This window comes from Misgurnus anguillicaudatus, chromosome 5 (genome assembly GCF_027580225.2).
Source record: "Misgurnus anguillicaudatus chromosome 5, ASM2758022v2, whole genome shotgun sequence".
Taxonomy (NCBI): domain Eukaryota; kingdom Metazoa; phylum Chordata; class Actinopteri; order Cypriniformes; family Cobitidae; genus Misgurnus; species Misgurnus anguillicaudatus.
The window spans coordinates 38,038,855-38,055,415 of NC_073341.2; the positions used below are offsets into that span (position 1 = coordinate 38,038,855).

At 40.6% G+C, this 16,561-nt stretch overlaps 1 protein-coding gene across 4 annotated transcripts in view; it reads left to right on the forward strand.

The window, feature by feature from the left end:
- Positions 1–16,561, forward strand: part of igsf9b (immunoglobulin superfamily, member 9b) — a 65,744-nt gene that overhangs the window by 2,708 nt on the left and 46,475 nt on the right. For all 4 annotated transcript variants that reach the window (XR_012369746.1, XM_073868131.1, XM_073868129.1 and 1 more), the window contains exon 2: positions 9,387–9,481. Coding sequence is in view for 3 of the 4 variants with exons in the window: in XM_073868131.1 (XP_073724232.1) it covers positions 9,421–9,481 (61 nt within the window). In the remaining variant the exon portion in view is untranslated. The remainder of the gene's footprint in view (positions 1–9,386; positions 9,482–16,561) is intronic.

Genomic DNA, 16,561 nt, shown 5'->3' on the forward strand with positions numbered 1-16,561 from the left:
AAAACAAAAGTTTGTGTTTTGCATAATGTGGGTCTGTACTGTATGTATGTGTGTATATATATATATGTATATAAACACACATACATGTATGAATTTAAGAACAATATTTATTTTGGTATATTTTTTATTTATAATATAAAATATATCAAAATATATAGAAATATACATGTAAATGTTTCTTAAATACAAAAATGAATGTGTGTGTATTTATATACCGTACTTTCCAGACTCAAAGCCGCACCCGAGTATAAGCCGCATCATTCAAAAATGCGTCATTAAGGCGAAATAACATATATAAGTCACAGTGGACTATAAGTCACAGTGGACTATACGTCACGTTTATTTAGAAAATGATTTCACAAAATTCAAGCCGAGGACATTTAATCTGGAAAGGCGAGTTATTCAACTAAACAATAGCAGACAGAACAGCAGGCTGAATAATGTCTGTACGTTAAAGTAATATTATCAGTTATTTAAACGATAAACCATAGCATACAGTACTAACCTGGAAGGAATAGTCTAAATTAACTGAACAAGCCAACTAGCGTGAAGTTCGCATACTCGTCATTCCACATAACTGAGTACATTGAATTAAATAAATACAGAAGCAGGATATGGCGGACTCTCGTGGCTGTAGACGGTAATAATGTCTATTGCCTCATAAATGTCAAAATTAATTCATACTGACTTACAAGGTGCACCTGACTATACGACGCAGCACCAGCCAAGTTACGAAAAAAAACCGCGGCTTATAGACAGAAAAATACGGTGCATATAAAATAATTACCCACAGTGCACACACATAAATTATGCAACAAAAAAAAAAAATTGTATGCGATTAATTGCAATTAATCTTTTGACAGCCCAAGTTTTTACATCTTTTAAATTATACATAAATAATATATCCATATCTATAAATACAATTTTTTATAGGCCTACATGTATGAATGTGTGTATTTATTTATATATACATAATAAATCCACACACAAATATATTGTGCAAACAAAAACTTTTATTTTGTATGTGATTAATCGCGATTAATCGTGATTAATCTTTTGCAGCCCTAACTTAAAGTACTTCAAAATATCCATAACTTTCAGTTTGGCGAATTGCAGTTTTAGCTGCCCCAAGCACTAACCGGTTTAGATCAGTCAGGTTTCTGTTAGTTTATGTTTCCTATGATTGCTCTGTGTCAGGATAGATTTTTCCTTCGGGCTTTTAAAGATCTCATGACCTTCATTATCTAGACAGAAAGTTGATATTTATACCAGCGTACAGTACTGGGTTATTTCAATATGCAGAGATTCAATAAAATCTCAGTGTAGCTTGATATTATAGCCTGAAGGATGTATCAGTATTCAATAGAGACACTGGACTGTCTGTTTTCTCAGTTGTTCCAGTTAGGTAGACCACAGTACTTTGCTAGCACATTGAAATGCATTTGTTAGTTTCTGAGGGGGTTTTAGTGCATTGCTAAGTAGTTACTTATTGTCAAAAAAAGCCCACCGGAAGATCTCAACCATCTAAGAGTTGATAGAGTTGTGTGAGTTTTTTCAAACTTGTATCCAATGTATGAACAATAATACGTGTACAGAGCCACATATTTGTGGTTGTCTCATTTGCTTTTACTAAAGTATAATACTGTATATTAACATGGACCACAATGCTTTTCTAGATGGACCCCAGTTTTCTAGCATTAACACACATTTGAAAATGCATGGATAAGGGTTTTCATTGGCTTTCTGTTCCCAATTCTTTCTGCTTGGCCTGTGTTAGCGCCCTATGGCAGCCTGGATCATCTTGGATTAACTACAGAATAATACAGCTGCTTATCATGCTGTTTCTGGCACCAACAGTCTGCACAGTTTACTACGGTAAAGAGCAGGCATACCACATTTGATCTCTGTAGTTTGGAGTTTATTATGTTATTACTTTAAAAAGTTGATACACACACTTGTGCATTACAAGTAGACATTATTTCAGTATTTTAACTATAGTTTTTTTTTTCGAAGTACGAGTAAAGCTTTGGCTTTGGTCCCCTCGGGTCTTCAGGTTTGTCTGTAGTTAGTTAGATTCAGTTTAACACTAATACGTCTTTAGCTTTAGAAATAAAGCTCAAATTTGAAAACCTTGAGTAGCTAAAAAGGCCACCTCTGGCCCTGACAGGGATAAACACTGGACGGCACACTGCTTTTAAAGAGATTAAAATGGCAGGTGTCCCAGCGAACAGCTTTAGTCAAAGTACGTACATGTAAATCTTTGGTGTTAATTCAATTGAAGAGATGACAATCCTGAATCTTGTGAAGGTAAAGCTGAATATTTACATGTATGTGAAAGGTAATAGATTCAGTGATTTTAGTGGATTTTAGCACATTTTAATTGTCCAATTGAGATTATAAACTACCACACAAGATCATTTATCACCTGATGAAAAACTGGTCCAAGTGGGCACACTTAGGTCTGTAACAGATGGTACTGAACTTAACCTATTTGGCATGAAACTGTAAGTGGTGATACCGTCATTTTCCCCTAAGACAATAGCTGCGTTTCCATTAGTGATGCACCGATGTATCGGCCGATTTTTGATCAATTTGAAACCATCGGCATATCGGCAATAGCACGAGAAAGGCCGATACCGATTGTTTATGAATTAACTGCATAAAGAAATCCATTATATGTTAAAAAATTAGTTAATGTTGTTAATAAAATAAATGCTGAATAGCAAAAACCACCTTTAAAGGTTGTCATGCTTGTCTTATTATATTTGTTTTAGCTTAATTTGTGCCTCTCTTATTATGTTGGTGGTCAGTTGAATGTTAATTAGATCCAATCCATGTTCAGTAAAAACAATTTGATGCAGACATAAACTAGATAATAGACTAACTGTATAGTATTGTATACAAGTGTTTAATATCGATATTGGCCAGAAGTTGTCGTTTAAATCGGTATCGGTCCAAAAAAATCCTAGCGGTGCATCCCTAGTTTCCATTACTCTTAAAATTGCGCAAATTGATATAGCGAATGGGAAATGCGCCCAAGGGAAACACTGCATTTGCGCATAAACCGACATATATGCCAAAAAAGTTTTGAGGCTCAAGTGATGTGTTTTTACACAATTAAAAAAGGAAGATATTGCAAAACTGCATTTAAAGGTCACCTGGCGTGCGTGAAAGTCACATAATCATTTTTTAAAAATATGGCCAATTTGCTTGGTTGAGGTCAACACGTAAGAGGTGTGTTCGACTTCATGTGGCGTCACAAGAACCAACAAATGTATGACATGAAAATACTGCAAGAGCGATATGGGAGTCGACTGCTCTGTATGCTTTCGAGTCCCTCTCGCTGTACTTTGATTTCATCCGCATGTCGGTCTGCGCAGTGCCGTATGAAGTCGCCATGGTTTTTGGAATGACTATAGTCGCATGACTTTAGGAAACTTATTCACCGTCAGCCTTTCCTAAAAAAAGTTGCCTGCCAGCATTTTTTTGTGATTTTCACAAAAGATTCACAAAAAGCCTTCCAGGAAAATTTCTTCTATAAATATATAAACATAATATCAAATGAAAAAATAGACCATCTGCTTTCAAACAAATGAATAAAACCTGAAAAAAATGTTTCATCTTCGTTTGTTCTCTTAAATATGGGTAGGTTTCTTAAAAAAACTAAATTTGAGCAAAAATCAGAAATAATTGTATTTTTGTAAAATAATTTTGTTAGAGATTAGATAGGGATCCGTGATAATTTGCATGCGATATCATGCGCATCTCGTCAGTAAAGCCGGATCCTTGATTAGTAGTAAATCGCCATCACCTGCTATTCAAATGGAGCGACATTTACTACACAAAGCCGTAGTTCCCTGACAAGCTGGGCCATATAGTATACATATCGCAGGCGATACGTCCACGATAATTAATGCGAAATTGCCCCAATTGTCGGTGAACTACGGCTTTGTGTAGTAAATGTCGCTCCATCTGAAAGCAGGTGATGGCGATTTACTACTAATCAAGGAACCGGTTAAGATTAGATTCAAAACAATTATTAAAACATACACAGAGTTTAAAATAGTTGCTTCAGCTTTTTTATAATTTGGGTAAGAGCGTCATCTAGTGGACAGTAGTGGAATTACATATTACCAAAAAAACTCAAGAAAGCGTCATTGGCAGGGAATTTTTTTTTTCTTAATTGATGAGATAACTCGACAATGGCGGTGAAAAGAGTTAAAGGAATAGTCTACTCATTTTCAATATTAAAATGTTATTACCTTAACTAAGAATTGTTGATACATCCCTCTATCATCTGTGTGCGTGCACGTAAGCGCTGGAGCGTGCTGCGACGCTTCGATAGCATTTAGCTTAGCCCCATTCATTCAATGGTACCATTTAGAGATAAAGTTAGAAGTGACCAAACACATCAACGTTTTTCCTATTTAAGACGAGTAGTTATATGAGCAAGTTTGGTGGTACAAAATAAAAACGTTTCTAAGCGGATTTAAAAGAGGAACTATATTGTATGGCGTAATAGCACTTTTGGGAGTACTTCGACTCGCCTGAAAAGTCCGCTCCCCTTCTCACTCTCATAATGGGAGAGGGAGGGTGTTACTGCGCCGAGTCAAAGTACTCCCAAAAGTGCTATTACGCCATACAATATAGTTCCTCTTTTAAATCCGCTTAGAAAAGCGCTACGTTTTATTTTGTACCACCAAACTTGCTCATATAACTACTCGTCTTAAATAGGAAAAACGTTGATGTGTTTGGTCACTTCTAACTTTATCTCTAAATGGTACCATTGAATGAATGGGGCTAAGCTAAATGCTATCGAAGCGTCGCAGCACGCTCCAGCGCGTACGTGCACGCACACAGATAATATCAACAATTCTTAGTTAAGGTAATAACATATTTTAATATTGAAAATGAGTAGACTATTCCTTTAAGGAAACGCTGTCATTTCGCAATTGTTTTTGGTCAACATTTAGAAAATAACACAAAAGTTTTGAGCAAATCTTTAATTGAAACGCCACTTCTGCATCTTGAAGGACAGATTTTCCCGTCAAGGCCGAGATCAAAGATCACAGTCTTTTTAGAGCATGTCCTATCATGCAGGTGATGTGACCTCTCTTCACCTTATAACCTGTCTTAAGCATCTGCTTCAGCTACTTTACCTTTTGAAGACGTTGCAAGGGCTTATTAAGAGAAGATGAACTGATTTCAGGTTAAACCTCCTACATTTTCCAACTTAAAACTTCGGTCTTGCAGTTTAGGATTTGCCGTCACAAAGATTATGTTTCTTAGTTTAGTTTTGCACTTTTGTGATGGTTGACTCTTTTAGGGTTGTTTTCTGAAAACTAGGATATTTTGTATCAGATTGAAAACAAACACGTTAGTTCTTGTGTAGGGTTAAAAAAGCAAGTGGCGAGGCATCACATATCTCATTTATCTTCTGTCAGGGATCTTTCCAAAGACATTTAATAGCTTCGGCAGTAATCGTCAGGTTTATTTGAGACACCTGTTATTCGGATCCTTCTTCTCTTTTATAGCCAGTAAAGTTCAGGGTCAAGCATTTGTTTTGCTACCTTTAATAAACCTGTGCACTTTGTGTTTCACAGAAGTTCATCATTCATGTTCAAATGTTTAATACTTTTGTCCAGAGCAGCAGGACACACCTGGAGTTTTGTCTCAAGTCACATTGGGTTTTTTTCTGTGTCTGTCATTCTTTGCGTGTGCTTGGCGTTTGTTCTCGTCTCACTGAAAGACACTTTTACAAGGAGTCCTTGTTTAACAGCTTGCCTGGTCAGAGACTCCATACAGATGGACACAATGCCCTGCCCCTCATCTGGTAAATCATAGGGGCTGATTCAGGATCTGTTCCCACTGCCGTAAACCTGTGTGAGGTTTTTGTACAAGCAAATACAGGACTGACTTGAGAACAGATGCATAGTTTAAATTGGATTATGACTTCTAGATCTTGGCTTATGCATTCACATGACTCCACTTTTTAGCCTACTTTGCATTAATGTTTGATACCTGGTTTGGTTATTTAGTTTTAACCAGCTGGTTTATGTTGGTGGTATTTTGTTACAATTGCTTGTACTATGGGTGATTTAAACAAAGTATTAAACCACATGACAACATTCTGGCAAGCATCTTCTGTATTTTAGTACTGTTATAGGAAGTTTTGCAGAAAGTTTTACACAGACCAACATCTAGTGTATGCTTTGTAATCACAAAAGCGATAATTTACCTCTAGGAAATTAGGGATATATTGATCTTGTAATGTAACGAATAAAGACTGGCAGGATTAAATCGAGGGTTGTTTGCTGTTTTGCCATGGACCGTGAACATTAGATATTTACCCTCCATTAAAATTGGATTGTGCACAAATGAAAATGTTATTTTTGTAATTTTTGTTGTTCTTCATTGCTCATTGATTTGATCCCAAATAGTCATATACACAATCAAACCATTTTCTTGCAATTATGTTAACAACATAATTTATATATTTCCCCTAAATTGTTTTATCAAGCCTATTTTATTTAAAGATAAAGTGCATCATTTAGTAGCTGACCCAAATGGTTAAATATTCAGGTCATTCTTTCGATAAAGACATCTAGTTTTATTATGCTGCGTTCACACCAGCCGCGGTAGAGACGTCAAGCGTGATTTCAATGTTAAGTCAATGTGAAGACACGTTGACGCGCGTCTGGAGGTCTCGGTACACGCGATTCCACCTCATTTGCGCGGATTGAGCATTGCCGCAGGAAAAAATTTGAACTTTGCCCCATCTGGAGGTCTCACGGCGTGAATGAGGCATTTAGCATGACGCGATTCCACATCATTTGCACGAATTGAGCGTTGCTGCAGGAAAAATGTGAACTTTGGCACGTCTGGAGGTCTCACGGTGGGAATAAGGCATTTAGCACAGGGCAGTAGACGTGATTCTGCCTCATTTGCGCAAATTGAGCGTTGCCGCGGGACAAATGTTAACTTCGGTGCGTCTGGGGGTCTCGCGGCGCGAATAAGGTGTTTAGCGTGACGCGGTAGAGGCGATTCCGCCTCTTTCATGCAAATTAAGCGTTGCCTCTGGAAAAAATGTGAACTTTGGCGGAAAAACACGTCGTGTTAACCAATCAGGAGCTTGCTCTAGTAGTGACGTGATTACAGGAAGCGAGTGGAGACGCAAAACCCCCTCCCATGACGCAAATTTCCGCGTCCATGTCTCGATGACTAGAATTTCATGCGCGAATGAAGCGAGTAAACTCAAAATGTTCAAGCTGCAAACTAGACACAGTAGACACGAGTTTGACGCCTCAAACGCGGTAGATGCGAATTTGACGCCTCAAACGCGGCTGGTGTGAACCCACAGCTTGTGCGTGTACTACGCCATTTGGTCAGTAGGAAGAACTTATCAATCTTTTTCTGCACGAGAGCGCCCCCTGGCTTTGGGATGTGCCGGGATTTCACCGTTATTCATTGAAATTCATTCGTTGAGAAAGCGCGCATTTGCACAATTAATCGTTACAGCCCTAACCATTGACTTGCGTATTAGGGAAAATAAACTATGGAAGTGAATGGTGCCCCAGATCTGTTTGGTTATTAACATTTATCAAAATATCTTTGTTTGTGTTTAGCACTACAGTGAAATTTATGCAGGTTAGAAACAATTTAAGGATAAGTAAATAAAGACAGATTTTTTTATTTTTGAATGAACTATCCCTTTAAGAAATGCCAGGAGAAAATATTTTCACACTTTACTGTTTAAATTGAGAATTTACCAAGAAACCAAAAGCATTTTCACACACTGTGGATATTAATGTAGAAACAGCAGATCTGTGTGGTTTATTTTATACCTTTAGTTGTTTAGAAATTATAGAGCTAATGATTTTATTTTGCAGTCTGCACTGTAAAAAAATGCAACATGAAGTCAAAACAACTTGCAATTCACTACTATTTTAAGTGTGACCTGTGATAAGTTTACTTAACTAACTTAATTTTTCAAGTTAAAGTAACATACAAATATATTCTGATTTGACAAATATGCTGTATTTTTTACATTTTGGATGAGGGATTTAAATTGTCCTTTGTGGAGTTTGCTTTGACAAGTCTGCTTGCACAATCCAGGTTCCACGTGGCCACTAAATCTTTTACCTGAAGAGATGGCTGTGAAACAGATGCTTATATTTTTTTTCACTGATCTTTGTTGCATTCTTTAAGATAAATGTGTGCTGAAAATGAAAACAAACAAAGCGTGTGCATGCTTTTTCATCTTAGGAGCCTCCTTTAATTAACATACAGTAATAAGGTAGTATTAAAGGTTTTGAAGTTACTTATAAATAAACCTCTCATTTCAAAGCCCTTCACAATACTGAAGAGAGTTTATTACTGTAGACGCACAGGCGTGTGCAGTTTCTGCTTGTATGCAGGGTGATGTTCAAGATGATAGGAAGAGTTTATGATGGCCATTGTTGTCTGAAGTTTGGTGAAGCGATCTAAATCACTTTGTTTACATATTTTTAATGGTTTTGACTGAACAGAAACATCAGGGTGACCAACGTCACAAAGTACCGTTGTTCATTATCTGAAATGGTTTGTAATTCATCCAACATCAGCTGTGTGTTTTTTATGAGACATAAAAAATAAAGTTTATTCAGCAAGAAAGAGCTTTACAAAAGCAGAACTCTTAATATGAGATAAAAACACATGGGTCTCATTCACTAAGCATGCGTACGCACAAATTTGTTGGTAAAATGTGTGTACAGATGTTTTAACTAACAAATTATGATTCAACATATACTAAAATTTATTTAAAATGTATGCAAAAACGTAAGAACAACTTCTTACAATTTATTCTTAATGTTTGCAATTACGCAATAATCATGAACAAGGAAAAATATATAAAATGTATAACACAGATATATATAATAGGGTTCTTTTCTTTGTTCGTGATTATTGCGTAAATGCAAACATTAAGAATAAATTTTAGTGTAAAAGTTTTTGTTGATTCATGATTTGTTAGTTAAGATGTCCGTACGCATATTTCAAGTACAAATACGTGCGTACGCATGCTTAGTGAATGAGACCCATTGTTTTGATTATCTGAAGTATCAAATGAGGAAGCGAATGCCAAAGTTTCATCTTTAATAAATATATAATCTCTTCCTTTATTATTTTAAAGTGAAATATGACCTGAGCTAGTTCTTTAGAGGTTTCATGTAAACTACCATATAGGACAAATGCATAAACTAGATATAGTCTGAAATGAAATCTGTAAAGTGAAACATCATTGATCCAGGAAGTGTTTTGCATGCTGTCTTATCTATTGTAAAGTGTTGGCAAAGAGTGACTTTTCTGTTGGTTCTCAAATGACTTTTGTGTGTGTCTTTGTGTTTCAGGTGGGGTATGTGTGATGGTATGTGAGTGTTTACCATGGTACAGAAGAGACTCGGGTTTCTGAATGTCACCATTGTCACCGCCCTCTGTATACTGTGTAAGTATTTTCCCTGCTGTTCAACTCTAGTGACCCACGACCCAAAACTGCAGTGCCCACAAAACGTTTTTCGACACTTTAGTCATGGGAATGCGGTAGAGATAATAAATCAAAGCCACTGGCATCTGTGAACAAATGATACTTTTCACTTTTCTGTGCAATGATTTACCAGTTGGTGTTAAAGAGACACTCCACTTTTTTTGAAAATATGCTCATTTTCCAGCTCCCCGAGAGTTAAACATTTAATTTTTTCCGTTTTGGAATTCAGCTGATCTCCGGGTCTGCTGGTACCACTTTTAGCATAGATTGAATCAGATTAGACCATTAGCATCTCGCTAAAATATAACCAAAGAGTTTCGATATGTTTCCTATTTAAAACTTGTCTCCTCCGTAGTTACATTGTGTACTAAGACCGATTGAAAATTAAAAGTTGTGATTTTCTAGGCAGTTATGGCTAGCAACTATACTCTCATTCTGGCGTAATAATCAAGGACTTTGTTGCCGTAACATGGGTGCAGCAGGCGTAGTGATATTATGCAGCGGCTGAAAGTAGTCCCCTTGGTAACTTTCAATAGCAGGGGACTATTTTCGGGCACTGCGTAATACCCAGAGATGGGACCAAGTCTCAAGTAAGTCTCAAGTCTGAAAATTCAAGTCTCAAGTAAGTCCCAAGTATTTTTTTTCTTGGGCAAGTCAAGTCAAGTCGAGGCACAGGCTATGTCAAGTCAAGTCAAGTCCTGTAGTAGGTCAAGTCAAGTCCAAGTCAAGTCACCTTATTATTGTAATTTTACCTGCAGAATCTGATCTTAATAAAGTGAAAAGACAAGATATACAGTAAGTAACTATCAGTAAATTACAATAATTTGGATTTGCATTGTAAATACTCATGTTCAGTAAAATACATCATGAAATCACACAAAATTGTAATCTTTTTCGTTGACGCGCCTACATTTGAAATAACGAACTTGAGCACGCAAAAGACGCGGTATGTGAACCGCCCCTAAAATTGTAGAATCCAGTCATTTTTCTCTGTGTGGGTGTGTGTTCAGGTGGCAAACTTGAAAAAGTAGCCAAGTCTTGTACCGCTCAGATCAAGGAAAGTATTTTTAAAAAATAAATCAAAATTATTTTGCCCACATTTGTCCCCAACACATTATGATGAGGGTTAATGGCTACTTCAGCTATTATTACATTTAGGGCTGAAACGATTCATTGAGTTACTCGATTAACTCGATTGGAAAAATTCCTCTGTGCAAAAATTCTGCCTCGAAGCCTCGTTTCACGAGTTCGCCCTTACATCTAATCTGATTGCGAAAGTAAGCATATTTTGGCGTGCTGTCCTGGGGGAGGGCTCAGGATCCGGAGTGAAGCTCGAACTCCGAATCCGGGGTATGGCCCGAACCCGGAGAACTCCCCCATCCCAAACTGGGATAGAACAGATTAGAGTGGCGAATTGGGGTGGTGGAGGGATATCCGAAAACAATCTCAATAGACTGAGGTAGGTAGGATGTCTGTATATGTAGTGTTTGGCTGATTACCAAATTAGATGCACCTGTGCTTGATTAGTTAATTATCTGATCGTGCTCCTCCCGAACCTTGTTAATAAAACATCATTTCACGAGTTCGCCCTTACATCTAATCTGATTGCGAAAGTAAGCATATTTTGGCGTGCTGTCCTGGGGGAGGGCTCAGGATCCGGAGTGAAGCTCGAACTCCGAATCCGGGGTATGGCCCGAACCCGGAGAACTCCCCAAAGGAAGCTTGATGCATAGGACAGCAGCCGGAGAGTAAAATATTTCTGCATTCCCCCCCAAAATATGCGTGTTGAGAAATATGCCGGCCGACCGGGAGAGCGTAGTGGTTCTTAATAGGAACTGAGGCTTGCAGCGTCGGCCTGACGAGCCCTGTGAGGGCTAGAAAAGGAGCACGAATATAATGCGCTTAAATGCTGTGGGTGAATTAGCGCATCAGACGGGGGGCTCCTGCTGCACCCGGAGGGAGCCAGCAGCTCTGCTGCACCGGGCAGGGGGATTCCCGTCCGTCGCAGAACATGGTATAGCTCAGACGACAGACGGGGGTTCGCCCTGCGACCGAAGGGAGCCGTGGGTCTGCTGCACCGGAAGGGGAGCCCTGTCCAACGCTGAATAGGCATGTAATTAAAGCGGGGTTGACGCGTCAGACGGAGGGCTCCTGCTGCGCCCGAAGGGAGCCAGCGGCTCTGCTGCACCGGGCAGGGGGATCCCCATCCATCGCAGAACATGGTATAGTTCAGGCAACAGACGGGGTGTTCGCCCTGCGACCGAAGGGAGCCGTGGGTCTGCTGCACCGGGAGGGGAGCCCTGTCTGATGCTGAATAGGCATGATATTAAAGCGGGGTTGACGCGTCAGACTGAGGGCTCCTGCTGCGCCCGAAGGGAGCCAGCGGCTCTGCTGCACCGGGCAGGGGGATCCCCATCCATCGCAGAACATGGTATAGTTCAGGCAACAGACGGGGTGTTCGCCCTGCGACCGAAGGGAGCCGTGGGTCTGCTGCACCGGGAGGGGAGCCCTGTCTGATTCTGAATAGGCATGTTATTAAAGCGGGGTTGACGCGTCGGACGGAGGACTCCTGCTGCGCCCGAAGGGAGCCAGCGGCTCTGCTGCACCGGGCAGGGGGATCCCCAGCCATCGCAGAACATGGTATAGCTCAGGCGACTGACGGGGGGTTCGCCCTGCGACCGAAGGGAGCCGTGGGTCTGCTGCACCGGGAGGGGAGCCCTGTCCGACGCTGAATAGGCATGTTATTAAAGCGGGGTTGACGCGTCGGACGGAGGGCTCCTGCTGCGCCTGAAGGGAGCCAGCGGCTCTGCTGCCCCGGGCAGGGGGATCCCCATCCATCGCAGAACATGGCATAGCTCAGACGACAGACGGGGGGTTCGCCCTGCGACCGAAGGGAGCCGTGGGTCTGCTGCACCAGGAGGGGAGCCCTGTCCGATGCTGAAAGATTGACAAAAATAATGGATATATGAGATAAGTTGTGACTTAAGTATATAAACTTATGGGCTGTTGATCGGAATAAATTTTTAACCGATCATGGCTGCATGTGCTTCTTAAATGTGAAGATGATTATACCTGATGTAGCTTTTGAAAGCGTCTGATGACCGTCGACCGAGGGCTTGTATCTGGTTTTGTAATAGACCTTTTGAGCTGCAGTAGTTACTGCTCCAATGCGAAATGAGTGGCTTCAAAATGCTCCACGGGTAAACCTGACAGAGCTATGATTTGTTTTAAGTGTTTTTGGAACCAAAAACGTGTAACAGAATGGTTGGAGTTGTCGACGAATAGAGGGTCCATTGCGGATTTAGACTGGCCATTCCTGAGTTTGAAATAAGACAAGAGAGCCTGATACAGTTGAATTGGGGATGGGAGATTAAAAATGTATATATAATGGCCTTCTTTCTTGGTCTGTCTTACTTTGTTTGATTAATTAAGCGATTGTTTCGGTGGTTCAGCATTCGGTGGGGTAGGTAGAGGGGTTGTTGTTAATAGAGTGTATAGAGGTTTTTTGTGCAGATAGATTAGAATTGAGATGAGGCGCTGAAGCCGTTGCGGAGGCAGCCTCACGCCCGGATCAGCGCCTGGGTCTTGGGGTAGCCCATAGGAAGATATAGAATAGAAAGGAGAACATACGGGGGGCGTCACCGGTTGCGGAGGCAGCCTCACGCACGAATTAGCCCCTGGTGCTTGGAGAAGCCCGTATGAAGTGGTAGGAGGCCAGTGCGTTGAAGCTGACTGATGGTGCCCTGCTTGGGCACCCGCAGCAGGAGCTGCTGGCCATTGGTAGGAATAGGTAGCAGGAGGAAAAGGGAGAAGAGGCTGAGTTTGAGCGGCTGGCGGAGGCATCCTCACGTCGGCGTTTTCAGCCAGAGAAAAAGCGGAGGTTTGTGAAACCATGTCTGTAGCTGGTTAGTTTGCTGGATTTGAAACTGTTGCAGTGATTGGTTGAAAGGAAGGAGGTTGTGTAATTAGAGGGATTACCAGCTTGGGCGTGGCCTAGACTTGCTGACGGTCTGCTGCGTCTTGAGAGGAACCGGAGCTTGAACTGGAAGGAGATGTTAGAAAGACATGTTGGCTTTTTGATATGTGAGATTTTGTTACCTTCTTTGATGGTGAATTATTTCCCAGGAAATGTATAGGCTGTAAAGTTGAGCTTTGCTCATTTTACGAGAAAACTTGGCTTTGGAGTTGGTGAGAGCTTGTCTAATACCCGCGACAGTCCATTTTTTCGATGGGAGGGATGGATGGTGAAGCGGAGCCGTAAAATGATGAAGGGGATTGTGAAGGCTGTCTTGAAAGTGGAGGTGAACAGGTATTGCGTGGTCTAGGAGTGCGGGCAACGGGCCTTGTGAGCTTCCGCCCGTGCGCTGAGACGTGGGCCTCTGCAGAAGGTCCTCGTTGGCTTGGGATTCCCTTAGAGCCGGTAGAGGGAAACGCCTTAGTAGGGTTGTGCTGATAGACGATAGTATCGTGTATCGACGATCTTCAGACATATCGCCAACGACAGGCTGTCATGGCGATAGTCAAGACGATAGATGGCGCATGGGTATTATTATTATTATTATCATCATAGTTTTATATTAACATGCACATTGCATGCTTTTTTCTCACGTGAGGGTTTGTGGGCTTCACTTCACTTCACTTTGCTTGTAAAGAGAGAATTCCTTCTTGCACGTACCAAGGTTATTATAGTTTTGCTTTTTTAAATTAGTTTTTATTTTAGTATCAGCTGATAGTTTTACAATGTGTCTCAATCAGCTCCCTTGTTCAGTAGTCAGGGCACTAATCAGGGAGTCGGCCATTTTAAGGGCTGTCTCAATCACAAAATCCGTTCAGTGCACTGGAACGTTCGTTCCCTAAAAATTCCCACAATGCAACGCAAAAAACCAGTGAGCATCGATGCTCACTATGATCCCAAACCGTAAATCACGTGACCTTTCTGAAGCTCGCCAACCTTACATCTCGTGATCCATATTAATTAACTTAATGAATTTTTACAGAACTTTATAAAGACAAACGTTTGTTTTAGTTGTAAATATAAACACACATTGCTACACAGTAAGGGACCACAATCTACTCAATATTTAAAATAATAATAATAATAATAATATTTATTTAAAATTGTAAATATATTTACTACATTTAAAATGTGATTATATTCCTCCAATTTTATGCACAGATATATAAGAAAATAATGACAGCCTTTTCACAATGTACTGTTTAAAAATGAAGTCAGAGAGATGTTGGTTTTGCCGGTTGTTGATGAGTAACAGCTGTGAGTGATTACAACGCGCTTAAGCAGCCACGTGACAGAAAAAAAAAGTGAGCATTGTCCCAATGTGAAGTGAGCTAGGGTCCTTACCAGTGCCCGAACCTGTGTACACGATATACTGATTCACGACCCCGGGAGCTAGGGAACGAATTGAGACACACGGTTAGTCTTAGTTTCAGTTTTCGTTTACGAAAATAACCTTGGCACGTACCTGCACTTAATGCGCGCGTCTTTGACTCCTTCTAGCACGTGATAAGCAGCTGCGCTTCTCTCTGTCACACGTGCACGAGCTCTCGCATCTGTCCGAAAACTAAACGTAAACTAAAGTAGTAATCCGTATGTATTTATTCAGTTTAATGCGTTTCATGCGAGCTGAGGCAAACTATCCCTTTAATTTAAAATGTATGACCCGCTGCATATTGGCGCCTCTCTCACTCTCCCGGACGTGCAGAGAGCTGCGCTCTGTTTAAAGTCAGATCACTAGTATGTAGTATGATATGCATTTCAAGGAGTTGAAGCAATACATCCCTCGAGTTTAAAATATGATTGTGTTTAAAACATGATCGCGTTTCGCTGGACTGATGTGTTTAAAAAGGCACCTCTGAAAGCAACACTGCTTGACATGTGCCTTCTGCAACAGCACTAAACAAATGCATTGAATTGTTTGTATGTGCATGCGCGTCTGTGTGCGCAGGTGCATGTTTTACAGTCATTAAGTAATCATGTTAAATAATCAGGATAATGATTTTTCCCATAATTGAGCAACCCTAGCTTTGACATTTCCTTTCACCAGAGAGGCAGTTAGCACGCAGAGGGTTAAAACCACCAGCGAGTCTCGTGTCCTGGCATGCATGACATTTTAAGCGCCTGATGACGCGCTCGGATATAGTATCAGTTTTAAGAATGTTGCGGTCATGACGGTGTTGCTCTTGTTCTTTTTTGTCCACCAATCAAGTGACTTGTCATAATAAGTAAAAAAGAAAAAAAAAAATATATAGTAAACTACTGCCCTGCTCCCCGATACTATCGTGTATCGCAGATCTCACGGGCTGACGATAGGACGATCTCAAAATGGGGCATATCGCCCAACACTACGCCTTAGAGCCTGTTGCCTGCTTTGAACCGGAGGTTTCTTTGCGCTGGTGGCTTGCGGTGGAGCATCTAGCTCGTTGTCGGATATAAAGCTCGATCTCGGACATAGCTGTATGATGCAGTCTATCCGAAAACAATCTCAATAGACTGAGGTAGGTAGGATGTCTGTATATGTAGTGTTTGGCTGATTACCAAATTAGATGCACCTGTGCTTGATTAGTTAATTATCTGATCGTGCTCCTCCCGAACCTTGTTAATAAAACATCATTAAATTCCTATGAGGCGCACTGCACGCGCCGAGATCTGATTCACACGGACCGTGTTCAATGTTCAGAAAGCACATCATAGCGCGTGATACATTTTGAATTTACGCGATGGCGTAATGTTGTGATTTTTCGAACGGATGCTTCACCTAAAACGCAATGCAAGTGATGCAAGCCAAATGCAGCGTTCTATTGAAAATAAATGCATGTATTTCTGCCATACCAAACTGCAATGAAGCAACTGAACGTCTGACTGGGGTGTCACTCTTCCTCACGCACAGCATGCGTGCACACAAACACAGGTGCACGTGTGCACGCACACACACAGGTTGTTACCATAGCAAATAGGCTCACCCCAGAAATTATTTTATTTGTAAGTAGCCTAATGGTAAATGCTGCAGGTGTAGAAATCTAAAT